The 26,920-nt window shown below is 41.1% G+C and overlaps 1 protein-coding gene across 1 annotated transcript in view; it reads left to right on the forward strand.

The window, feature by feature from the left end:
• The window catches only part of MAP3K20 (mitogen-activated protein kinase kinase kinase 20), a 189,118-nt gene that overhangs the window by 156,371 nt on the left and 5,827 nt on the right, over positions 1 to 26,920 (forward strand). The window contains exons 15-18 of the mRNA XM_007965380.3: positions 2,963 to 3,025; positions 3,994 to 4,086; positions 23,175 to 23,291; positions 25,539 to 25,613. Coding sequence (XP_007963571.1) covers positions 2,963 to 3,025; positions 3,994 to 4,086; positions 23,175 to 23,291; positions 25,539 to 25,613 — 348 coding nt within the window. The remainder of the gene's footprint in view (positions 1 to 2,962; positions 3,026 to 3,993; positions 4,087 to 23,174; positions 23,292 to 25,538; positions 25,614 to 26,920) is intronic.

The following is a 26,920-nucleotide window of genomic DNA, read 5'->3' on the forward strand; positions in this document are numbered from 1 at the left end:
GAACAATTGTTATCCCCCACCTGGGACCCCCTCCTTGTTGTAGCTTACTTAACTTATTAGGACTCCACACTGATATGTGCTGCAGCATAGATGAGCCTTGAACATGATGCTAAATGAAAGAAGCCAGACACAAAAGTCACATAGTGTATGAGACATCCTGAACAGGTGAATCCATACACAGAAAGCGATCAGTGATTGCCAGCTGCTGGTGGGAGGAGGCAATGGTTATTGATTGCCTAATGGGAGTAGAGTCCCCTTTGGGGGTGATGAAAATGTTTTGGAACTAGATAGAGGTACTGGTTAATTTTATGGCATGTGAATTTCACCTCATTAAAAAGTAATAATAAAATAAAGGAAAGCACAGCCACCTCTACACCCTGCTCAGGAGTAGTCTTCTTCCAGCTAGGAAGCTTTCTGTCTTTGGCAGAAAGGATGTGTTTGGCCAGGAAGGTGAAGAGGAAGGCAGGAATGTGTGTCCACAAAGTAGGAAATGAGGAGATAATGCTGTTACAAAAGCCAAAGGTTGGAAAAGCTTTAAGATAGAATCAGTGGTCAAAAGGGTCTAAGGGCCAGGCACTGTGGCTCGTGCCTGTAATCCTAGCACTTTGGGGGATCAAGGTGGGCAACCCACTTGAGCCCAGAAGTTCAAGACCAGACTGGGCAACATGGCAAAACCTTGCCTCTGCAAAAAATGCAAAAATTAGCCAGGCATGTGGGGCACGCCTTTGGTGGTCCCAGTTACTTGGGAGGTTGAGGTGGGAGGATTGCTTGAGTCCAAGAGGTTGAGGCTGCCATGAACCGTGATTGCACCACTGCACTACAGCCTGGGCAATAGAGTGAGACCCTGTCTCAAAAAAAAAGGTAGGGACAGGGGTCTGAGCCTGCAGAGAAGCCAAGGAACATGCAGAGAGAAAAAGCCCTGTTGGAAGCAGCCACTTAAAAGTAAAAACAAAAACTATTTGACCCACTAAGAGTGGGGTCAGTGTGATGTCCTCTTTTTATGACCTCTGCAGAGGGTCTGCCCAGAGCTCCAAATGAAGGAGTAGCCTGCATCTGTTGGGGGACCTAACACTGCCCTCAAACTCCTGAGTGCATCTGCATGAGCTTCTAAAGACAGTCATTCACAGAGGGGCAGTCTCCAAAGTGTGGAATGCGGACCCTCCCGCTTACTGCCAAGGCTGGAGCTGTATGTAAAAATGGCTACCCAGTAGGGGCTCAGCCAACAGGTGACCACTAAACTCAGCCAGAGCGTGGGGATTTCCAACAAGTTTATATGAGAGGGAAAGATAAAGGGAAAGGGTTGTGTGCACTTACTCTAGGAGGGCCCTGCATAGACTCTCGGGGCAATCAAGATAAGTAATGCTCCAAGCTGGGCCTTTGGGGATGAGTATATCCACACTGGAGGAGTCCTGCGGGTCCCTGTCTCAAGTGTTTCTCACACACAGCCTGATGGTAAGAATGTATCCTTTATTCTTTGCACTTTCACTGAGGAAGGCACAATTGTTGTGTCCTTTCTCCAAGAGTCTCTCAGTCCTTAAATGGAATGGTAGGTGATCAAACTGGACAGTGGAGCAGTATATCCATCCATTCTTTTTTTTTTTTTTTTTTTTTGAGCTGGAGTCTTACTCTGCTGTGCAGGCTGAAGTGCAATGGTGCAATCTTGGCTCACTGCAACCTCCACCTCCCGGTTTCAAGTGATTCTCCTGCCTTAGCCTCCTGAGTAGCTAGCTGGAATTACAGGCGCGGACTACCACACCTGGCTAATTTTTGTATTTTTAGTAGAGATGGGGCTTCACCATGTTGGTCAGGCTGGTCTCGAACCTCTGACCTCATGATCCGCCCACCTCAGTGTCCCAAAGTGCTGGGATTACAGATGTGAGCCACCGCACCCAGCCTCGACCCATTCTTTTGCTGTGTGTTTGTCTCTCCCTTTAAGCCTGACCATGGCTCCCTTCTCTGAGCCTGCAAGCCCTCGTGTGAAGGAGCTGAGTGTAAGAAGTAGGACTGAACACCCAATAAGTGTTCATTACATTGTCAGCTGTCAACAGTTTTTATTTTGCTTTAAAATAAAATGCATCTAATTTTCTCAGGTTGGTACTTTTTTACTCTCTCCACAATCAGTTCTTAGAAAATCTGAACTGTGCCTGCTGAGTATCCAAAACATCATCATAAATTGTCTTCCTTTCCTTTCAGATTTCTTTGTGTTTCATTGGCAGAGGTGATGTTGGACACATATCCATAGAAATGTTCTTATAATGCAATCAACCTTTTAGTGAGATTCTAGCCTTCCTGAAAGTCTGGTGTTATACTCATGTGCTATGTTGCTTTTCTCACCGTTACTCAGAGTGGCACCTGCATTCTGTACCCTAGAACATCCACTTCTCAGTACTATACTCTGCCGGTGTTTGAAAAATGGGTTTATTTATTGCTTAGTCTGAGGTTCAACATCTTTAAAATGTCTTCCTTTTCTTGGCCTCATCCCTGTAATCCCAGTACTTTGAGAGGTCAAGGCAGGAGGCCAGGATTTCAAGACCAGCCTGGGCAACAGAGCAAGATCCCATCTCTACAAAAAATAAAATAAAATAAATTAGCTGGTGTGGTGCTGTGTGCCTGAGTCCCAGCCACTTGGGAGGCTGAGATGGAAGAATCTCTTGAGCTCAGGAGTTCAAGGCTGCGGTGAGTTATGATAGTGTTACTGCACTCCAGCCTGCACAGTAGAATGAGACCCGGTCTCCAAAAAAAAAAAATAATTTTTAAAAATTTCTGGTCCTTTAAATAATTACAAACCACCTACACTGCTTTGGACAATGAGAGTTGTTCTCAATAGACGTTGGATATTAATGCCCCCAAGATATTTTATGAAGTAGGTAAATAAGGAATGTTTTTGTTTGTACCCAATGATTTTAATCTTCTCTTGGTATTGTTGGATCATTAATAAAGTCATATGATTTTTTTTTAACAGTCAGCCATTGAGAAATTAACCCATGATTACATAAACTTGTTTCACTTCCCACCACTAATTAAGGTAAGTAAGGTTTTTCTTACGGACAGTAATGCTGCCTTTATTGACACATGCACCTGCTGCATCCACACCTAAATTTGCCAATGTCGGAAATGGTTGTTTGAAGTGAAACTTCATCACATCTGTCTAACAAAAGGCCCTTTGAAGCAAGGGATGTGTATAAATTGAACACCCTTGTTCCCCACAAGTTGAAATATTAACAATTCGTTCATGATAAGAACAACACACCTCACTTTAGTGGCTAGGAGTTCTAAGTGCCAACATTGTAGGCAAGGTCCCGTGGCCTCCCACCTGGGCCTGGATACTTTTCAACATGTAAGTCACTGAGAGAATTCATACCCTGGAGCGCTCAGTCATCACCTTCATAGGGGATGGGAGGTTTACTGTTTGAATAACATATTAGTATGCTTAACATTTTGAATCTACTCTAAAGGAATATGGCATAATTTGTTTAAGATCAGCAAATACTTGCAATTCATATACAGAACTTTACTTATTCACTAACAGCTATAGTTTTTCATCTCTAAGCCCTCAAAGATTCGTTTTGTTCCTCTGCTTCATCCTCCATCCACATGTGCGTCCTCCATCCACTGCGTAATTCCTCTTCGGGAATAGCTTGTAAATGCCCTGTGTTGTGAACCTCTCAAGTTGAAATCTCACAATGCATCTCGAGGTGCTAAGTGCATTTCTAGGGTAAAATTGCACAATGCAAGATGCATTGTGATAAATGTAAGACAGTGATATTCAATTTGAACTGCATGAAATAAATCATTTGGCAAAGTTCTAAAAGGCATAATATGTCATTTCTCTTGCTTGATGTAATTATCATTTGTGGCTTAATCCAAAATAACCAAAAGTTAATGGATTAGAATAGAAAAAAAAAAAAAAAAACTAGTGCTAAGATATCATCTTCTTTACATGAGAAGTAAAAACAACATCTAGGATAATTGGTGCTTGGTTTCCTGTTTTAGGACTCAGGAGGTGAACCTGAAGAAAATGAGGAAAAAATAGTGAACCTGGAACTGGTTTTTGGTTTTCACTTGAAACCAGGAACTGGCCCACAGGTAAATCACGTTTTAAATCCTTTGGATAAATCTCAATCGAATTACTCTTTTTTCTCTTCTGTAACTCTATGGTTTTATACACCCCCTACCAGCTGGTAACTGGATTCTGAGTAAATTTATAGACTTTATAAAATAGAATTTAGCTGAAAGGCTGCCAGCTGCCTCTGTAATCCAGTCTAGGAATCTTACTTTCTCAGTCAGCTGAAGACGCCCATGTGAGGCCACCCAAACATCAGGATAATTCACAGTAAAGCATGGACTTCACTGTGGATGGGGGGCCGTGGATACCAGACTGTGTATACCGCTCATGCCGCAGCTTCCTGATTCCTGTTTCGTAAGAGAAAGCAGCCTTATAATACCGAGAATAAAAACTAAGAATGGAACTGTAGGCCATGTGGAGACACAAATTATCTGCTCTAAATAGGGTGGCAGGGCATTTGAGCAACACTTCCTCAATCAGCCTTTCAGTTTATGTCATTTTGAAAATCTGGAAAAATTATTTGGCCTAGGTAGCCTACGAATTAGAATTACAGTAGGTTTCTGTTACTTTCGATGATCATAAATAGCTAATGATAATAATGATAACTTCTGTTAGCTGACCACTTATTGTGTACCAGGCATACAGTACTGAAGTGTGAAAACTACTTTCCCCCATTTTGCAAATGAGGAAACTGAGACTCGGACAGGTTAAATAACTTACATGGCTAGCAAACAGCAGAATAAAGATTTGAATGCAGGTTGCTCTGGTCCCAGAACCCAAGCTCTTAACTACTGCATAATATGGAAGCCTTCCCTTCAGGGAAGCCAAGGGACCTTATAAATACACCTCACAAGCTATGTGAGCCTACCGATTGCTGTGGTAGGCTCAGCTGGCCCTGGCCTTTCCTCAGTGAAACCGTGCTTGCTCCAGGCCATTCCTGGGAACCAGTGCCTGGGAATGATTGGAAATTGTTGTGAGGGGTTGAGTTTCTCCTGGGCCTTCAAAAGATGCTGTTTCTCATAATCCAGTTAAAAATGGGCAAAAGATCTTCATAGAGATTTCTCAAAAGAAGACATACAAATGGCCAACAGGTATATGGAAAATGGCTCAATATCAGTAATTATCAGGGAAATGCAAATCAAAACCACAGTGAGATGTCATCTCACCCCACTTAGAATGGCTTATATCCAAAAGACAGGCAATAATGAATGCTGGTGAGGATGTGGAGAAAGGAGAACCTTCGTACAAGGTGGGAATGTAAATGATCCAGCAATCCCACTGCTAGGTATATAAGCAAAAGAAAGGAAATCAATATATTGAAGAGATATCTGTACTCCTGTTTACTGCAGCACTGTGCACAATATCCAACATTTGGAAGCAAACCTAAGCGCTTATCAACAGATGAATAGATAAAGAAAATGGGGTACATATACACAATGGCATACTGTTCAGCCATAAGATAGAATGAAATCTTATCATTTGCAACAACATGGGTGGAACCGGAGGATATTATGTTAAGTGAAATAAGCCAGTCACAGAAAGACGGGAGCTAAAAATTAAAACACTTGAACTCATGGAGATAGTACAATGATGACTACTAGAGGCTTGGAAGCATCGCAGGGGAGGGCAGGAGGATGCTGGGATGGTTAATGGGTGAAAACATAGACAGAATGAATAAGATCTGTTATTTGATAGAACAACAGGGTTACTACAGTAAGCAATAATTTAATACGTATTTTAAAATAACTGAAAGAGTATAATTGGGATGTCCCTAACACAAAGAAATGAGGTCAAGGATGCCCTCAGTTATCCTGATGTGATTGTTACCTATCGTATGCTTGTATCAAAGCATCACATGAACTGGGCGCAGTGGATCACACCTGTAGTCCCAGCACTTTGGGAGGCTGAGGCTGGTGGATCGCTTGAGCCTAGGAGTTCGAGACCAACCTGGGCAAGATGGTGGAACCCCATCTCTATAAAAAATATGAAAAGTAGCTGGGTGTAGTAGTGTATGCCTGTAGTCCTAGCTATTTGGAAGGGCTAAAGTGGGAAGGATCACTTGAGCTCAGGAGGTCAAGGCTGCAGAAAGCCAAAATTGTGCCACTGCACTCTAGCCTGGGCAACAGAGTGAGATATCATCTCAAGAAAAAAAAATCACATGTACCCCAAAAATATATACACCTAGTATATACACATAAACATTCATTGTTTTTTAAAGATGTCCTTTCTAGACACCTAGGCAAGGGTGTGTCTTGCCTACATCACTGCAGGTGTTTCTTTACCTGCTGAATGAAAATCTTTACCTCGCTTGTTTTGGCCATAGAATTTGGTTGAGTGAGAGCTGCTGTGGACCCAGGTTTCTTACATATGAATACTTTCCCCTCTGTGAATGGATCACTGTCAATTCATTCCTGTTGTTAGAAGGAGCCTAGAAAGGGGACAGGAAAGTAAGTCCTTCTGTCTCCAACAACATCAGAAGTCCTTCTAACCCTGAGATTCTGCAGCTGTGGGCACCCCTAAGTTCATCTGATGGTAAACAAATTGCACATTTCAATTTGCCTGTTCTGGTTTTCTTGATTCCGTGACAATGAATTTATGAGTTATCTTTAAGCTTTGTTATGGCTTGTAGGTGGTAAGAGAGAAAAATTTTCCTTGGAAAAGACTTGTGAAGAGACATCTCAACCAAGAAAAACAAAATTTTTTTTTTTTGAGACGGAGTTTTGCTCTTCTTGCCCAGGCTGGAGTGCAATGGTGCGATCTTGGCTCACCACAACTTCCGACTCCCTTGTTCAAATGATTCTCCTGCCTCACCCTCCCGAGTAGCTTGGATTACAGGCATGCACCACCACACCCAGCTAATTTTGTATTTTTTTTTTTAATCTTTTTTTTTTTTGAGACGGAGTCTTGCTCTGCCGCCCAGGCTGGAGTGCAGTGGCGCGATCTCAGCTCACTACAAGCTGCACTTCCCAGGTTCACGCCATTCTCCTGCCTCAGCCTCCCAAGTAGCTGGGACTACAGGCGCCCACCACTATGCCCGGCTAATTTTTTTGTATTTTTAGTAGAGACGGGGTTTCACTGTGTTAGCCAGGATGGTCTCGGTCTCCTGACCTCGTGATCCGCCCACCTCGGCCTCCCAAAGTGCTGGGATTACAGGCGTGAGCCACCGCACCCGGCCTAATTTTGTATTTTTAGTAGAGAAGGGGTTTCTCATGTTGGCCAGGCTGGTCTCAAACTCCCGACCTCAGGTGATCCACCCACCTCGGCCTCCTGAAGTGCTGGGATTACAGGTGTAAGCAACTGCATGACCAAGAAAATATTTTCAATTAAAAAAGAAATAATTTATTAATATGGAAAACTGAAAAATCTATGTTTTAGTAAAAATAAGGAGCTTTGAATAATATTTGAGACTGAATACAATGGTCTGTTTTTGGCCATAATGATGTAGACTTCTTGAGTCACAGATTATCTACAAGCCCTAAAGTTGCTGCAGCTTTTGATCCTCTGCTGTTCCTTGGTCACCCATCCAGAGTAATCCTTTTTTTTTAGACAGAGCCTCACTCTGTTGCCTAGACTGGAGTGCAGTGGTACAATCTTGGCTCACTGCAACCTCCGCCTTCCAGGTTCAAGCAATTCTCCTGCCTCAGCCTCCTGAGTAGCTGGGATTATAGGGGCATGCCACCACACCTGGCTAATTTTTGTATTTTCAGTAGAGACAGGGTTTCACCATGTTGGTCAGGCTGGTCTTGAGCTCCTGACCTCGTGATCTGCCCAACTCGGCCTCCCAAAGTGCTGGGATTACAGTTGGGAGCCACCGCGTCCGGCCCAGAGTAATAATTTTATCTATTGGCAGGCATTTAGTGAGGACCTGCTTTGTGCCTGGCTCTAAGGTAGATGCTAGATTTTGATATAAAATCAAAAAGTATATTCCCAGCCTTTACGGAATCTACAGCTTATCATGAGCAGTAGACAAAACTCATGAATGGCTATGGTACAGAATGATGAGTTTTTACAGAGCCATTTACATGGTTGTATGGGAGTTCACTGGATGAGGATCTACAACAGATGGGAAAGGGGTGAGGGAGGGTCCTTGAAGTCTTCTTGGTAGACGTGTTGCTTAAGCTAAATGTTAAAGCCACTAAGGATGACTAGGTAAGGAGAGGACATTGAAGGCAGAAGAAACCATGTGTGCAAAAGCTCAAAAGCACGAAGCCAGGAAAACACATGGAGCTCTTCTTGGAATAATTTTGAGGGGACTTCATGACTCAACTCAAGCATCCTCCCTCTGGAAAGACTTACCATGGAACAGGGGGATGCCGAAGGGAGTGGCCAGAAAGGGAGCTAGCAACCAGAAAAAGCACTGTCTTATGTGCTAAGCCAAGGAGTTTTAAGGATTTTAAGAAAAGAGCAGATAGGATCAGATGTATGTTTTTAACAGATCTTTCAGTAGCACACAGAAGGATGAACTGGAAATGGGCCAGGCTAGAGTGACAAAGATCTGTGAGTGGGCAGTGGAGACAACCAGGTGAAAAATGTCAAAGCGCTGAGCCTGTGCCAGTGCCGTGGGTCCCAGGACACACTGAAACGGATTAGATTCTGTCACTAGCTGGAGACACAGCAAGTGGGAGGGAGGAGCCAGGAGGGTGCCGAGGTTTCTAGTGTGGGCAACTAGAGAGATGATGTTATAAAGTGGTGGATCAAAAGTGAAATATACAATGTGAATATGATGCTAAGGTGCTAAAAGTATAAAGAAGTGACTGGAATGGGTGAGGTTCAACAGGAAAAGCTATTTTGGAAGGATGAGTATTTTATTGGGGCTTGAAGAGGTTGGTGGGCAGTTGCAGAATAATTTCCAGAATATAATGCTTAAGGCTTTTGCTTAGAGAATACATTCTAAAGAGCTCAGGTATTCTATAAATGTCATCGCCTTTATCCTGCTGGCATTTGGGTGGGATGCATAACTCATAGTATCACCATTGCTGATTCAGAAAGAGATAACAAGAGGAAGTGTATGACTTGCCTGGGGTGAGGCAAAGACAGAGCTAAGACCAGAAATTACATCTTTATTATTGTCTTTGTAGTAAATATGTGCTAGATCTCACACCTGAGCCACAACATTTAAGCCATCTGTAAACCTATATAAAGCAATCCCAGAATAAATTACTGTCCTGTTCTAAAGTATACCAGCTATGCCAGCCTACGTCTTAGCATTATGAAATATTTTCTGATTAATGTGCTTTGAACTGAAATTTCAGTTCCCCACACAAAAACCATGCTGCCTTGGGCCTTAAAGATAGAACCCAGAAAAAAAGGCTTCCTTCAAGTCCCAATTAATCAAGTTCTCATAAAACCATCTTCACGGGAAAGGTGAAAACTTTAAGTCCACCCCCACCTCCATGACCAGAATAAGCTTTCCAAGAGAAAACTGGAGCTTTGCAAATTCTCTCCAAACCTAAGAGTTTGCATAGCAGAGGCATTTACTGGATTTCACCTTTTCTTTTACAAGTAAAATGAAAAATATGTTGTAATGACAGCCATTGAGAATAAGGTATGACAGTGACTTTATCATGAAAATAGTAGCTACATTTTCCCTTTGCATTTGAGAAGGACCACCCACTGACTACCCCTTAAAATTATGTCATTTCCACAACTTTAAGCCTACTAAGAGCAAGCCAGGAAAATATTACCTTATACACAAATAGGTAAAGGAAAAACCCCTTCCACCTTTGTCCTAAGAATTCAGATTAAGTTATTTTTCTTAGCTTCATTTTACAACCAGATGGATGATGGCACAAAATGAGGTTGATTTGCAGAACCCTGAAAGGTGATCCTCGTTTGAGTGCCTGTGCCTGCTATCGTAGTCAGGAGTGGCTGCAGGGCCATCTTGCCCATGCGCTTAGTCTTCACAACCATATCCCTCCAAAGAGCCAGGACCTGACCAGGCTCCAGCCCCATTGACACTTACAAGAGTTCTCCCACAAGTGAAATGTGCTTTTTCTGAAACAACCTAGCAGGGAAAACATCATGATGAGACCAAAGGCTTCACTGGCAATTTAAATTAATAAGCGAAACAAGTTTTACCCCCATTTACTTGACCTGCTCCTAAAGAGTAAAGTTAATTATTAATTTAAATGACATAGACCAGGCATAGTGGCTCATGCCTGTAATCCTAGCACTTTGGGAGGCCAAGGCGAGCAGATCACTTGAGGTTAGGAGATCGAGACCAGCCTGGCCAACATGGTGAAACCCTGTCTCTACTAAAAGTATAAAAATTAGCTGGGCATGGTGGCCTGCGCCTGTAGTCCCAGCTACTAGGGAGGCTGGGGCAGGAGAATCGCTTAAACCTAGGAGGTAGAGGTTGCAGTGAGCCAGGATCACACCACTGCACTCCAGCCTGGCTGGGCAACAGAGAAAGACTCATCTCAAATAATAATAATAATAACAATTTAGATGACGTCATATGTGGAGACAACCTGGAAGTTATGACAATCAAACTGGCAGAAATGGTGTCTTTCTCTGCTTGAATGTTTCCCATGCTAGGGATAATTATTATCACTTCATACTTCTGGTGAGCACTTTGCAAAGGGCATTTTTGTGTAATTGTTACAACTCAACATGACAGGGAACATTATCTCCGTATCATCCTCCTCATGAGGAAACTGAGGCACATAGGTGAAGCTCCTCACCAGAGGCTCCAACCTAGTAAGGCGCAGATTCAGTCTGAGGGTCTAACTACTGTGTCACACTGCCTCATATTGGAAGATACCATTGTCCCCCAAAGTAAGTATACTGGTAATGAAAAGGCATTTGGGGGTCAGTTAATTCTACATTACCACTATTTTTGTTTTTGCAATCAAAGTGCCCCGTGTTTTACAATCTAAGGCCTTTGACTTGGCACAAAAGGAAAGTGGCTTCCAGAATCTCGGGCGACTTCATGCACTCCCCAGGGTGGCAACCACCCCTTTTTATTAAAATATTCAGCTGCCTAGATTTTATTATTATGTCTCTTACCAGCTCACCACGCAGGAATATTGATTCTCAAATTGCCAAGAGATAAACTATCAAATCACCCAGCAGTTTTCTCACCAAGATCTTTTTGAGACTTCGTGTCATAAAAATTTAAAAGCAGAGTTAGGAAGCAACTCTTTGAGGAGTCGTCCATTCCTTACGAATGCTCAACCGCTCAACCGTCACAGACTTTGTTCCTTGCCTCCTTATTTCCTCCTCTCCCCAACGAGGCAAAGGAAACCTGATTGAAGCTCGGTTCCCGTGGGTCTAAATTGATTACCTGACATAGATAGGAGACTGAGGTTAGGGGAAAAGTAACGGAAACAACACGCTGCCCCTCCCAACTCTCCGAACACACCGGCACCTACTCCTTAAAGAAAGACCAGGCTTCCGGACTGGAACCACTCCTTCCCAGATGACCATCACTTTCAATTTCCTATTTCAAAGAGGCAAGAAAAGTAGGAAGAGAAATGAGAGGAACCTTTGGAAGAGGTAGAAGCAGAATTACTGATACCCACAAAGTGGAAGCTTATCAATAGAGGACTTTCCTGCCCAGCTGACTCCCTCTGCCGCCCTCCACCCTTGCCTTTGTTACCACCTGGCCTCTTCCGCCACTCCCCAGGGGAAGAAATTCAATGAATTGTTCTGCTTTTCTAGCCATGTCATCTGTAGGTTAAAAATTCTGCCTTTTACAAATGCTTCCCACTTGTATTGTGCTTTTAAGTCCTTATTACATTGCTTATAAAATGTTGCATTTAATAAACTTAATTGAATCTCCAGGCCCTTTCTCAGAGCACTATAAATATCAAAAACTGTCAAATAGGGCTTTTTTTTCCCTATTGTGCAATTTTTATAAATGGACAGATAAACATGAATAAAATAACAGGGCACAAAGAAAAGGATTTTCTAAGTACAGCCAACACTTTTTGGAAATTTCAGGACAGCTAAAAGCAGCGCTTTACTTTGATATATCTTGCGTTTATTAAAAATTAAGTATAGGGAAGTTTATTTCCATGATCATCTATTTGTTGAGAGAAAAAAATACATATATTCACACATGTATTTGTGTGCCTAAGTATCTAAGATGAATAAGTTCTAGAGATCTACTGTACAGCATAGTATCTATAATTAACAGCAGGTTGTTATATACTTAAAATTTGCAAATTTGATCTCATGTTAAGCATTCTTGTAAAAATAATAAGTAATAAATAAGAGGGCAGGAGGAAACTTTTGGAGGTGATAGATAAGTATTTATGGCATAGGTTGTGGTGATGGTCTCATAGGTGCATACATTACCTATCTGTTCTTGAGTTCTCATGCAACAGAAATTAACATGAGGGTGAGAAAGTTTCCCAGACAGGGCTTTATTGGGGCCTATGCTGGAGCCCAAGGAGACAGCATGGGAGCAAGAGTTCTCTGACTGGCTCTCTGAGGGCAAGTCTTGCAGTGTTTTAAGAAGGGTGACATGAATAAGCATGAGGTATACGAACGTCATTACATGTGCAGGACAGAGCATGGGGTGTGCAGGCAAAGTGAGAAATCATGTTAATACATGCATTGCATGATCAAAAAATGGCAGATAAGCTCCTGGGGCGGGGATTTGAGTAATATAATGAGGCAAGGGGTTAGGATGGGTCATTTTCTTGGTTCTGTGTGCATGCGGGTGATAGGGTTAACTCCCTTGAGTGAGATTGACGGTGGAATGCTGCTTCTCAGTTTCTTCACAGTTTACAAGGTCTCACGGTCAGTGAGGATGTATGGGAAAAAACACACTGGTGGAGGTGGGGTGGGGCTGAACCCCGTCCCTACTCTGTCTTGTATATGTATCTCCAAACTCATCAGGTTGTATACATTAAATAGGTAGAGCTTTTCATATGTCAATCATATCTCAATAAAGTGTTGTTTTTTTAAAATGAGAAAGAAACACAAGTTTTAATTGAGCAAAGAGGCAAATGCAGTTCAGAATTTTACAACTGCATAACTCGCTGCTGATTTCTAATTCCAGAGAGTGGCAATGTACTCTGTCAAATGGGTTGGCCAGCCACCTAGAGAGCTAGAGAGCTAGAGCAGAGCTGGGCGAAGTGCTCAGTGCATACCTGCTGAATGGATTGACAGTCCTGCATACACTCTAGCATGCCAGGAAGTGTCTCACAATGGGAGGAAGCCCTGGTTTGGAGCATGTGTAGATCTCCATGGTGTGAAGATGGCCGATTTCAAGTTACCAATCTGGCATCGCTGGCTTTGCAACTGGGAATGGCTGTAAGCTATCAGCTCATGAGAGCTGGCTCCAGCACACCGTTGGGTCCCTCTTAGTCTTCTTAATCAAGACTAGAAATTCCTTTTAAAATAGTGATGTACATGATAAAACACAGGTTTGAATAAATTACAAGCACGTTATTGCTGGTTACCAACCATCATAAGAAGTGTCTTTAACTTAGAGAGAGCTCCAGTCTCCTAATGAATCCGTTGTTAGTTGGCTTAGGTCTCTGGGTCGCCGTTGTCTCATTTTGTCATATTGTCTCATACTGACCATCGTGCATGAATCAAAAATTGGGATTCAATTTTGTAAAAACTAAGAATATAGTCTGGAAACAGAAAAACAAAATGTAAATTTGTGACTGTCTTTAAAAAACGTGGAAACAGTCATAGTTGTGACTCCATGATGACAGGCACAGTTGTCTGTAGGAGAGAGATCTTTGCTTTTAGAAGCAAGTTTTCAAAAGCTTCTGAGGATCACTGTAAGTTCTGCAGCAAGAGATCTCAGTACTCACAGTGGCTTCTGTTTTCTAAACCAAAAATTAGGTGTTGAGAATAATCAACTATAAAAGGGACAGGCTATTTGAAGTAAAATGAAGAAGCACTATGTTGGAAAATCAAGGATGTAGGACAACCATATCAATCCTGGACATTAGGATTTGAATTGGTAATAGCTTAACTGGTAAACAACGCCTACTGACTAGGTTGGTGTTGCTTTGAAAATCATATTTCTGCCAGTCACCCCTAAAGTCATGGGGTGGCAGGAGAAGAACTTATCAGGTAGAACAGATGTTTTTATGTTTTGAGGATCCTGGATAAAAGTTTATTTGCATAGATTTCCCAGTATTTAAAAATGTTAAAGCAGTGCTTAGGTGAGTGAGATCAACTTCTATATTCGTTAAGAAACCCAGTCTGACATGGAATAGATTCTTAATTATTCAAAAATCAATAGCAAGACTTACTATTCTTTTTTTCCATCATGAAGACCTAGTACTTTCCAATTTCAAATACGGTTAAGGAGAAAAAGCCCTTTCCAAACATGTCAACTAACATCTGAACCATTTTAGATCGTCAAGTGTGTAATGCATCATATGAAAGTATGTCTCACTTGATTTGTTTCACTTTATTTTAGCATCATCCTTAAAGCCCCTTTTTCATACATAACTCAGATAACAACTCCCAAAAAGGCAATATAACAACCTTATCTCCACTGGTGTCTACTTGGCACCAATCTGCCCTGACCTTAGACACAAGCCATTGTTAAGGGTATAACGCATTTACATATTTTGCAATAAAACATCAGTTATTTGCATTACTGTGTCAAGTTTTATTTGATTCTTTCACCTAAAAATGACTCATTTTCCTTTCTTGTATTTTAAAAACCAACTACTCTAAGCTTGTTTGAGAATAATCAAAAATTGCCCATTTAGCTAGAAGTCATTTTCTTTTCAAAAGGCAAATGTTATTTAATCTTTCAGCTGTTCATTGTGCCATCATAAATACTTTCTTTTCAGCACAGTTGTGGGGACTGAAATGAGCCCACTAATTGCCTCCCATTTCGACTGACATGTGGTGGTTTAGTGGAAAGAGAACACAGCAGGGAGAAGGAAATAGGAGGCTGAGAAAATGAGAGCTAATTATTTTCACTGCCTCATGTCAGGCTCTGTGTCAGCCTTGTTTTTACAAACTGGAAGGTTTAGCACTAAATAAAACAAACTGGCGTCATGTTTTTATATACTGGCAGTGTCATGGAAGCAGCTGCACATCTCAAAGACAATATAATGCCTGCGTTCGCATGGACACCATCTGACAGACACTGTGAGCCACGGCTAATGAGGATATCACAGTGGTGCCAAGTGAAAGGTGCTGAATTATGTATGATTCTTCATCAGTACAGCAATAGTCCTGTACATCATTATGAGACATTGTTTTGCTGAAGAGATTAAAACATTCTTAGTTCCAGACCCTGCAACCTATACGCGCTGAAAGAGGTTATTAATGGAATTTTTAGGGAGAGTTTCTTGTGGATTTCTTTTTGGTTAAAAAAACAAATCTCATGGGACAAAGCCATGGTGGGTCATGACACTGTACAGATAAAGAAGAGAAGCAAATTAACCATACTTGTATTATCTTTTTTAAAGGCAGCATAATAAAATATAGTGTAGCAGGGTTATACTTAATGATAAATAACCCAGGTGCTATCACAGGATGTTCCACTCTCCTGCCTTTAAAACTGCAGGTTTCAGCAGCTGAGCTAGATAATAGCAACTCATATAAAGGAGCCTTCAGAGACTTAAATCGTCAACATCTTACTACTTTTAATACCAGCATGAACAAAATTTTTATCATATTCTTATTTCATCTTGCATTACTTCTTAGATTTCACAATAGTCAGTTGCCTGCTATGAGACTGGCTCTTCCAGTCTTTCCTTGAATCTTAAAAAGTTTATTCCGACCTCTGTATTTTATATTTTAAATTGCTTCCTCAAGACAGGCCTTTTTGGCTGAAACCCTGAGCATTCTTGGTTGATTTTACTTTTTCTCCATTCATGGTTTTAGGGGGTGGGGGTGGATTTTGAAAATTAACCTCTCAGCTTAGACTTGGTATGTCTGGACTGGAATTCCCATCCTACAAAGCCAAATGACCTGGCTACAAATCTCTCCATTTTCTGAGCCTCAGTCTCCTCATCTGTAAAATGGGGGCAGTGCTCTCTATAACAGGGTAAGGCTGTAAGGATCAATTAACATAGATAAATCTCAAAAACATTATGCCAGACATATACAAGTACCTGCTGTAAAATTCTAATTTTGTGATATTCCAGAACAGTCAACTTTAATCTATGGTGATAGAAGCAGGAACAGTGTCCCAGTTATGTAGGCAGCTTATCTGGGAATAGGCATGAGAGAAGGTTCTGGGGTACCAGAAATAACTTGCTTATTCTGGTGGTTACACAGATATATACATTTGTCAAAATGTATTGAACCATACACTTAAAAATCTGTGCATTTTATTATATGCAAATTATACCTCAATAAGAAAGTATATTTAAAACTTTTTAAATGTCTGTAACATCAGGTAAAGGTGATCTATAAAAGCCTGAAAGGCAAATTTTGGGAGTCTGTTTCTTTCTGAAATATCCTGAATGATCTTGGTCTTGATTGTTTGACAGTTTATCTATAATGTTGATGAATGCAATTACATTTTGATAGGGAAAAATAGAGAGAGAGAGATTGAGATTATTGTCTCTGAATTGCCCAGAACTTTAAACTCTAGTTTTTTGTGCTACCTTTTAATCTCTTTTCCTATTTGGAAAATTTACCTCTATCTTATTTCTTTTTATTCCCTCACCTCTTCCCCCCTTTTCTTCATTCCTTCATTCCCTTTTTTCTTCCTTGTGGGAGATGACTTGTCTGTGATGTTTGGCATGACTTGTACTAGCTTGGAACTCTAAAAAATTTTGAACAGCTTGCAGAGAGTGGAATAGTGATTTCTCACAAAGAGATACTTAATTTAGCATTAACCAAGTGTTTAGGATTTTATCTTCACAGTGTAAGAGTTTCTGTTTTAGTTGGCCAGTAGTCTTAATTCAGAAAATTTTTTCACATAATTGGCGATCCTGAAGCAGTTCAGATGGAATGCTTTCTCATCCTCCATTAGCCACACACTTGCTCCTAAAATTACCCAGGTATTTCAGCAGATAAACATGCGTATTCTGGGCATCCACTAGACTTGTTGTATTTTTCATTCATGTCAAATGCAAACATTCCCCTCTCCCCAACAAAATTCCATTTGTTTCTTGTAGATTTGCATTTAGAGGCAGATTTTCTAGCTAGTGCAAAGTTCCGGGTAACTACTTTTTGCTACTCGAAGCCCTAGCAAAAGCACTTCCCAGTGCCCAGCTCTGCTCCTGGGCTAGTCCCCTTTTCCTGCTGACGAGTAATTAGCACTCCCTGCAAATGCGCATCAAGCACTTGTGCCTCACCACTTGCTACCTGTGTGACCTCAGTCAAATTACCTCATCTCTCTGTGCTTTGGTTTCCTCATCCAAGATAAGGCTCTCTGGCTGCCAGTCATATGTAATGCCTCCAGACATCTGGTGCTGCTTCTTAGTAGTGCTGAATCAGAATATGTGAAAGCAGGGAAGGTCAGAATTGGTGTTATATGATCCATCTATGTAAGAAGATATGAATTTATTCCTTCTTTGATTCATTTCATGAAACTGGCCATTGTTAAGTTGCCGCTTGGGCTGCATCTTCTCTTTTTCATCTCTGATCACTCCCTGGTATCCGAGTGATTCCCAGCCCCCTGCATGCCCAGACTCCTGCCCAAGTGAGATGCGCTGACCCAGCCTGCCCACTCCAGCAGGGCCCCTCTCCTAGCCCACTCTTCACACCTTCCGCCCATCAAAGCTACCTTGTTCTCTGTCCCATTCCCTTTTATGGCTGCTAGATGACAAACCAGCTAATCTAGTAAACTAATTGGAGCTGTGTTGGTGACCATATTGGTAATAATGATAATTACTCCTTTTTGAGCTCCTAATTCGGTTCTGGCACAATGCTGGGAACTGCATTTACATTATCTTATTTAATCTTCACACGACACAACAATCCACTTCTGAGTAAAGACGCTGAGGTTCAGAAAGGTTACATAAGTTGGCTATGGTTGGGGGTAAAAGGGACAAAATCGGGATTCAGGCCCAGGTAGTCAAACTTTAAACTTGTGATCTTGCCCCACCTTGCCCCACAATGTTCCGCTGGTAATGACTTAATGTATGGCCTTTTCCCATGCCATTTCTATTTTAATAGGAATCATTAACACCTTAGTAAGAGGAGTGAATAACAGGAGCATCTCAGACAACCAGGGTGAGATGGTTTTGAAAAAAGAGTATTTTGCAGTTCCCATAGGACCTCAGAATAGAGAGCTGTTTGCTTTTGAGAGTTGTTCACAGACATTCAAAGTGATCCTTGAATATTTCTAATTCAAAAATCAGTACCCACATTTCTAACACTCACCCCAAGCCAAAATCAATAGTTTACCTGGGCCAGGTGCAGCTGCTCATGCCTGTAATCCCAGCAATTTGTGAGGCTGAGGCAGGAGGACCACTTGAGCCCAGGAGTTCCAGACCAGTCTGGACAACATAGTGAGACTTCATCTCTACAAAGAATGAAGGCAAAATTAGCCAGGCATGGAGACGCATGCCTGTGGTCCCAGCTACTTGGCAGGCTGATGTGGGAAGATCGCTTGAGCCCGGGAGATTGATGCTGCAGTGAACTGAGATTGCACCACTGCCCTCCAGCCTGGGTGACAGTAAGAACCTGTCTCCAAAAAAAAAAAAAAAAATGATGAATGGTTTTAAAATCAGAGTCCACTGGGCCAGGCACGGTGGCTCACGCCTGTAATCCCAGCACTTTGGGAGTCCGAGGCGGGTGGATCACGAGGTCGGGAGATAGAGACCATCCTGGCTAACACGGTGAAACCCCGTCTCTACTAAAAATACAAAAAATTAGCCGGGCATGGTGGCGGGCGCCTGTAGTCCCAGCTACTCTGGAGGCTGAGGCAGGAGAATGGTGTGAACCCAGGAGGTGGAGCTTGCAGTGAACCGAGATTGCACCACTGCACTCCAGCCTGGGCAACAGAGTGAGACACTGTCTCAAAAATAAAAAAATAAAAAAAAATCAGAGTCTACTGTGCCCAATACCTGGTCCCTGTCACAGCCAAGGTACTGAAAAGGTTGCAAATATGTAAGTAAAACCCTGTATTAGGCTCATAAACTTGTGGAATTGTTATTTTTAGTGATGTTATTGATGACTTCATTCATTTTATTTGTAATGATAGCCTTTTCCGTGGTTGATCAGTTAAGAACTGGTTGCATGGCATCTCAGTGTCTGCAGCGTGTCCAGTCCAATTCAATAACCATTTGAATCCCAGAGTTATGGACAATCCTCATTGACAATTTATGACTCACAAAATGGCAAAAACATTAAGGATACGTTAGGCTAATTTGAAACTGAGCAGAATATAAGGAATTCCATTACTTTATTTGTGGATTACTTTTGTTAACTAGGCAACGATGACATCATAGATGCCCTGAAGATACCTGGAGTTAGGTCAGGCCATTGTCAAATTAATTTTATGATTTACATGGGCCCTGCATGTTGGAGCATATTCTCTTTCTCTCTTACCCAGCTTTGTAACAAGCAGAACCTACTTTTTAGTGAAATGCATGATGGCCTCCTTGTCTTATGACTTCCTTGATTATAGTTTTATTCCTTCTGTAGCTACTTTCTTTTATGGTTCAGGTAAAAGTCTTTCTTTAGTAGAAGAGAAAAAGAGAATTTAAAAATAAAAGGTCTCTAACCCTATTATTTGCATCAGTGTTTCTCCAAGTTGGACTTTGGGGAGCAGGGAAGCAGTTGCTGCAGGGAGAATGATGGCCACTAGCTTTCTGGGTTGTATCAGCGAAATCTTCTCTGGTCCTTCTTCCGCCTGCCTGTTGTCCATGGCTGGACCCATTTATGGAGCTGGACAAAACCATCCAGCAGGTTCACCTGCTACCTCTCCTGCTTGTCTGTCCCCATTAGTATCTCCTCCGGCTTTGGAGTCATGCAGCCTTGTGCTGATGTCAACCACATATTGGTCATGAAACCCTAGGAAAGTTATTTAATCTGTCTGAGCCTCATTTTTCTCATTCATCTAAAGGGAAAATAGGCCTGACTTTCAGGGTTCTGATGGATATCCAATAAAATAGCATGGTGTAAGTGCCCAGCGACATGCCTAGAGCATAGTAAGCGCTCCACAAATGTGAGTTCCCCTCCTGTCAGCCGCTTCTTCACACAGAGCTGTTCTGACAGTGTGCAAAGGAGGGTCTGATTTATAGCTTGAAGTCATGGGGGAGCTCTCTGGTTAGGAGATGAGAGTGAAGCAGGGGAAGTTCAGGCATTTTCATGCCATTCAAGGTCTTTTGACTGTGCTTTTGACTAACTTAATTCCCAAACTTGACAGGCAAAAGAAACTGAACTAAGTAAACTCATCTCTTCTAAGGCTTTTTATCCCAGCTGCCGCCTTGAGAAGGTTCTTGCTATTTCAGAGAAGAGCAATCATGACACCAAACAGTCATTATCCTGCCCAGTTATCTCAGAACCCACGTTGCCTGGGTAGCAGTGGCTCCAAAACAAAGAAATACTGAGACATTTGTCAATTCTGAGAAACTAATTTGACTTACGTTAGCCAAGAGCCAGGTTTTCATTTTATTGAATAGACCTTTTCCTTCACTAATTGGCTCTCCATTTTGTTTATGTGGCTGGGCAAAGAGGGTCAGACATGGGCCCTGCTTGGTTTGCAATTCATCTAGAGGCTTTCCTAAAACATCAGGCACCCCCAGCTTCCTGTTGAAGCCAACAGGCTTTCAACAGCCTCTTTGTTGATGCCTCTCCATAAGAATTATGTCTGAGCTTGCTCTAGGAAACATTCCAGGTCCACTCTTATTTATGAGGGCATTTTCCAGTTTCAGCATGTAAGGTGCTTGGTACATTAGCCTTAATCCTCAGGATTCTTCATTCTTCAATAAACACAGAGCCAGAAGCAGTGGCTCATGCCTCTATCCCAGGTACTTGGGAGGCTGAGGTGGGAGGATTGCTTGAGACCAAGTGTTCAAGACCATTTTGGGCAACACAGCAACATGCTATCTCTAAAAAGGAAATTTAAAAAAATAGGTAGATAGACAGACAGACAGAATGTGCATTTATGGTCCAGGGGTCAAATTTGGTACAAAGACATGAGTTTATTTTCCTTTGTTTATCCCCATTTTTATTATTAAACTATTTATACAGCAAAGTTGAAAGAATTTTACAGTGAACCCTCATACCCCCCATTCAACCATTAACATTTTACTATACTTGGCTTATCACATATACTTGGTTTATCCATCTACCCCTCCCTCTAGCCATCTATCAATCTTTATTTTTTGATACATTTCAAATTAATTTGCAGACATCAGTATACTTCCTCCTAAATATTTCAGTGTGCTAGAATAAGAAATGTAGTTCAGGTGCAGTGGCTTATACCTGTAATCCCAGCACTTTGGGAGGCTGAAGTGGGAGGATCACTTGAGCCCAGGAATTTGAGACAAGCTTGAGCAACAACATAGTGAAACCCCAGCTCTACAAAAAATTAAAAATAAGAAAATGTTAGCTGAGCATGATGGCATGTGCTTGTGATCCCAGCTACTTAGGAGACTGAAGTGGGAAAATCGCTTGAGCTTGGGAGGTCAAGACTGCAGTGAGTGGAGATCATGCTACCCATACTCCAGCCTGGGTAACAAAGCAAGACCCCTTCTCAAAAAAACTGTTTTAATAATCACTATAAAATTAATTAAAAAGAGAAATACACAGATTTAAAATATACATTCACTGAGTTTTGACCAATGCATGCACCTGTGTAACCCAAACCTCTATCAGTAGAGCACTGCTACCCCCAGAAAGTTTCCTCATACCCCTTGTAAGTCCCCATCTGCAGAAGCAAGCACCCTTCTGAATTTTTCTACCATTAATTAGTTTTGTCTGTTCTAGAATATCATATAAATGGAATCATTAGGTTGTTCTTTTTTTCTGTATACTTCTTTCACTCACTATAATGTTTTTGAGATTTATCCAAGTTGTTGCATGCATCAGTAATGTCTTCCTTTGTATTGCTAAGTAGTATTCCATTCTATGAATATATCACAGTTTATCCATTCTCATTTTGATGGATGCTTGGCTTGTTTCAAGTTTCCTAGTTAACATGATAAAGCTGCTAAGAACATACCTAGGCAAGTCTTTTTTCATTTCTCTTGGGTAAATACCTAGGAGTAGAATTTCTGGGTCATAGGATAGGCATATATTTGGTTTTATAATAAATTATCAAAATTTTTCTGAAGCAATGGTACCATTTCCCACCAACAATGTATTAATATTAATATGAGAGTTCCAGTAACTCTAAATCTTAGCCAACATTTGATGTTATCAGTCAGCCATTCTGATGGGTGTATAGTGGTACCTCATCGTGGTTTTAATTTGCATTTTCCTGTTAATGAATGATGTAAAGCACTTTTCCATTATATGGTGATTTTATTAAAAATTTAATTAACATACCATTGTTTAAAAATCAAGAGTTTTACATAAGGATCCTAATTCTCAGCTGTTCATGAAATATTAAAACTGGTCTCATATTTCCACATGGGAACAATCAACAGAAGTCATGAAGTAGCTGTGCCTTTAGAGGAACTGTTCTTTGGTTTCCCAGAGTCCCTCACCCACCCCATAACTCCCTAGTTGTCCATTATCATTTATCAACACATTTGCACTGTTGTTTTCCTTCTTAAGAGGCGAGTGAGAGTTTCTTGAACCCACATCATTATCAATCTAGGAAGATTAAAGGTGGATCAAGAGGGCCTTATATTTCAAGAAAAGTAGAAAACCACATTTCTTTGTGGTAATGAAAAAATGTTCCTACAATGTTTAATATGTAAATTAAATGAGTCTATTTTAAAAGGTGGCCACTTAAAGCTTTATAAGGAAACTGCCTGGCTTTACTCCTTTTTATTATCTGCCTGGTCCCTTCAGGATTTTGAGTTTGTAGCTCCTATAATAGAACACTTAAAACTGACACATTATGTCTCAAGGCTGCACTAACTGGGGCTTATTTAGATATACATAGGAATCTAATTTCATGTCCTTTTACTGAAAAAGGAAAAAAAAAAGCCACTCCAATAATACTTCATTTAGAATATTTTATGTGTTATGAAACATTGAGACTAAAAAAAAAACTGTTTCACTTTCTCAAATTATATAATTTTGTTTTTAATTCCAGGATTGTAAGTGGAAAATGTATATGGAGATGGATGGGGATGAAATTGCAATAACCTACATAAAAGATGTGACATTCAACACTAACCTACCTGATGCAGAGATTTTAAAGATGACAAAGGTAGGGTTCTATTTACGGCTTAAAAGCTCTTTTGAATTCACAGATATCAAACAAAGACATTAAAATACCCCAGCAGTGTGCTTTTGTGCTTGTCCATGCTCACATCAGCTCAGCCTCGAGCTGGCTGTTGAAAGGCACATTTTATTTAGCAGATTGAGATCATAATAGGTTTTTGTTAAAATTCCACTTATGCTGTGTGAACTAAAAAGCACTGCAAAAAGGTATCATTTAATTTTTTTAAATTTTTTTTCTTCTATATTTCTTTATGCTTACTCTGTCATTTATTAAAGGAAGGAAAATGTGAACGATGAAAATATTTACTTCAAATTTTGAGTACTTTTAAGCTTTGGAAAACTTATAGTTTCTTGGTTGAGAAAAACTTTCTTGGTTGAGGTCAATTCCCTGAAGGACTGAGATGAGGTTCATTATGAGGCACACATTGAAGTCTTAATGGCTTCCTTAAGTCCACACTATGAATTCCTGGAGTGGCTAGAAAGCATGCTACTACTCCAGGGCCAATGGGAAGCATGCTGAGGAAAACACTGAAGAAAGACTTGCGGAAATGCTTAGCTCGCTCCTCAAAATGGAAAAAAATTCAATTCTGTCCCAATTATACTGGAAAAATACATATGAGACTTCAATTGTAGGTCAACAACTTCAGGTGAATAACCATGAAGTCAACAGGACAGTCACCCTGGCCTCACATAATCCGTTAACTGTGATACACTATTAACCAGGTCTTTGGTTTCAGTGAAGAAAGTGGAGCTTGTAGCAAAGAACCCAGGTACAAACATAAGTAGGGAACTAAAATGGTTCTTCAAAGACATGCATTAGAGAGAACACATTGCATTACAGAGAAGACATTGTAAATTTGATATTCATTGTTTTGATATTCAAAACAATGATTTGATATTCATTGTTGGATTCCACTGTGTATCTAGGAGTTATTTCCATGGCATTATTTATCTATAAGGGTTATGACTTGGTTTTACCTTTTTCTTATTTTGCTGGGACATAATATGTTGTCTTGAAGACTGGAAAGATATTTTCTTTCTTCCCCACCCATGCCGTGGAGTTGCAAAACTGAATATAAGTGTTTCTGCTATCATGCCATACATACGAAATCACACAGCAACATTAACAGCCTTATAGGAAAACTAGAACTGGGACAGACCAATCAAAAGTTATAGAATTTTTAAACATCAACAGAAACAATAACAATCCTAATTTAAAACAAACAAACAACAACAACAACAAAAAACTAGCCCAGGTTGGGTGCAGTGGCTCATACCTGTAATCCCTGCACTTTGGGAGGCTGAGGTGAGCAGATCACTTGAGACCAGGAGTTGGAGACCAGCCTGGACAACATGGTGAAACCCAGTCTCTACTAAAAATACAAAAAATGAGCCAGGTGTGGTGGCATGCTCCTGTAATCCCAGCTACTTGAGAGGCCGAGGCTTGAGAATCACTTGAACCCGGGAGGAAGAGTTTGCAGTGAGCCAAGATCACATCACTACACTCCAGCCTGGGCAACAGAGTGAGACTCAGTCTCAAAGAAAACCTAGCCCAGCTAAATCTCTATCACATTTTCTTTGAACCCAGCTCACGGTCAGTCATTCCTTTGCAGCCTTAAACCTGAAGTGAAAGGGGGATGGGAGGAGAGTGCGGCTTATTTCTGAGGCTGTTTTCATCGTAATTAAAATAGGATCAAAGGCACAGACTTCCTCACTAATCCTTTGTTTTAATATAGTGGGAAAACATAACCACGGTTTCTTCATGTGTATGTGCAGCTTGGCTGGATAGTGTGATGTTATGGAAAGCAGAGTGATTGTTGAAGCCACTGAACCAGCCACGGCTTTACTCAAGGAAAGCACTTCTGGGTCTTCTCATATTGCTATGGATTTCTCTTAATTGTGGGAAAGTTTTCCAACGGATGCTTCAAACTTTAGCATGAATTAATGACATAATGATAGGACTGAGTGACAGCAAATGTTGTATCGGAAAAGAAGATTGTGGGAGGCCGTGACTAGCTGTTTACAAATATACAAAAGGATGTCTTATGAAAAGCAAAACTCCAAACATTAGCATGTTGTGAGTGATCACATGAGAACCGACAAGGCTTTCATGATAATCTGATGTTATGCCCCTATTTGCTAATTGTGTATGGCACAACTGGCCTCAAAGAAACATACTATAGTAGAGCAGACTGTGTTATGGTACTACACCATCCTAACTTTTGTTTTTCAGCCACCATTTGTAATGGAGAAGTGGATTGTAGGAATAGCAAAAAATCAGACTGTGGAGTGCACTGTCACATATGAGGTAAGCTCTGGGGGCAAGAGGCTGGTGGCCCCACCAACAGTGAATGAATATAAATTTATCTGTTACCTCAGAGCATATAATTTATTGGAATGTATTGGGAGATAAACCAACCATCATGACCATGGGAAGATCAATATAATTTATCTAACAACATGTTGGGAAGAAAAGAGAACAGGATAAACTTACCCAGATAGAGACTGAGGTAGTGCTTCATTCATTCATTAGTTACGGACTGAACACCTTCTGTATACCATGTCAGATGTTTGGTATTGGGGATACTAATACTTAATACTAATTTTTTTTTTAAATCAACAAGATCTTTGTGGCTGGTGGGACATACACCTTACAAGGTACATAAACCTAGTGGGAGTGGGTGGAAGGCAACAGTTATAGTACAGTCTTGGCACTCCGGAGATATTAGTGTGTACCCACCACCAAAGGGACATGCATTTCATTCATTCATCCAATTCATTCATTCAAGAAACATTTATTAAGGATCTACCATGAACCAGGCACTGTTAGAGGTGCTTATACCAGTTTGATCACACTAACTTCATGTAAATCAATACTGAAAAATATCGGCCAGGTGCAGTGGCTCACACCTGTAATCTCAACACTTTGGGAGGCTGAGGTGGGCCGATCACTTGAGCCCAAGGGTTTGAGACGAGCCTGGGCAACATTATGAAACCCTATCTCTACAAAAAATACAAAAAGCAGCCGGGTGTGGTGGCACATGTCTGTGGCCCCAGCTACTCAGGAGGTTGAGGTGGGGGGATTGCTTGAGCCCAGGAGGCTGAGGCTGCAGTGAGCCGAGATCATACCACTGCACTCCAGCCTGGGTGGCACAGTGAGACCCCTGTCTCCAGAAAAAAAAAAAAAAATACTGAAAGATATTATTATCCTCATTTTGCAGATAGGAAAAACAGGCTCAGAGAGATGAAAGAAAGGCCTGAGGTATGAGGTACTCACTGACAGAATTGTTGAAGTCATTTCCATGTTTTCTGACTATAAAAAAACACTTTCTGCTCTTCCCTGGCTACCCTGTTAGCTCCCAGTGGCTGCAGTAAGTTGAAGTCCACCTCAAAGAGGACTTTGTGAGTGTGGCATTTTGATGGTTTCCGGGGCTGCCAGGATTTGGCTTTTCAGTATTAGAAATACAAACTCTGGGCCAGGCATGGTGGCTCATGCCTGTAATCCCAGCACTTTGGGAGGCTGAGGCAGGTGGATCACCTGAGGTCAGGAGTTCGAGACTAGCCTGGTCAACATGGTAAAACCTCATCTCTACTAATAATACAAAAATTAGCTGG

The sequence above is a fragment of the Chlorocebus sabaeus genome, chromosome 10 (genome assembly GCF_047675955.1).
Source record: "Chlorocebus sabaeus isolate Y175 chromosome 10, mChlSab1.0.hap1, whole genome shotgun sequence".
In the NCBI taxonomy this organism is placed as follows: Eukaryota; Metazoa; Chordata; class Mammalia; order Primates; family Cercopithecidae; genus Chlorocebus; species Chlorocebus sabaeus.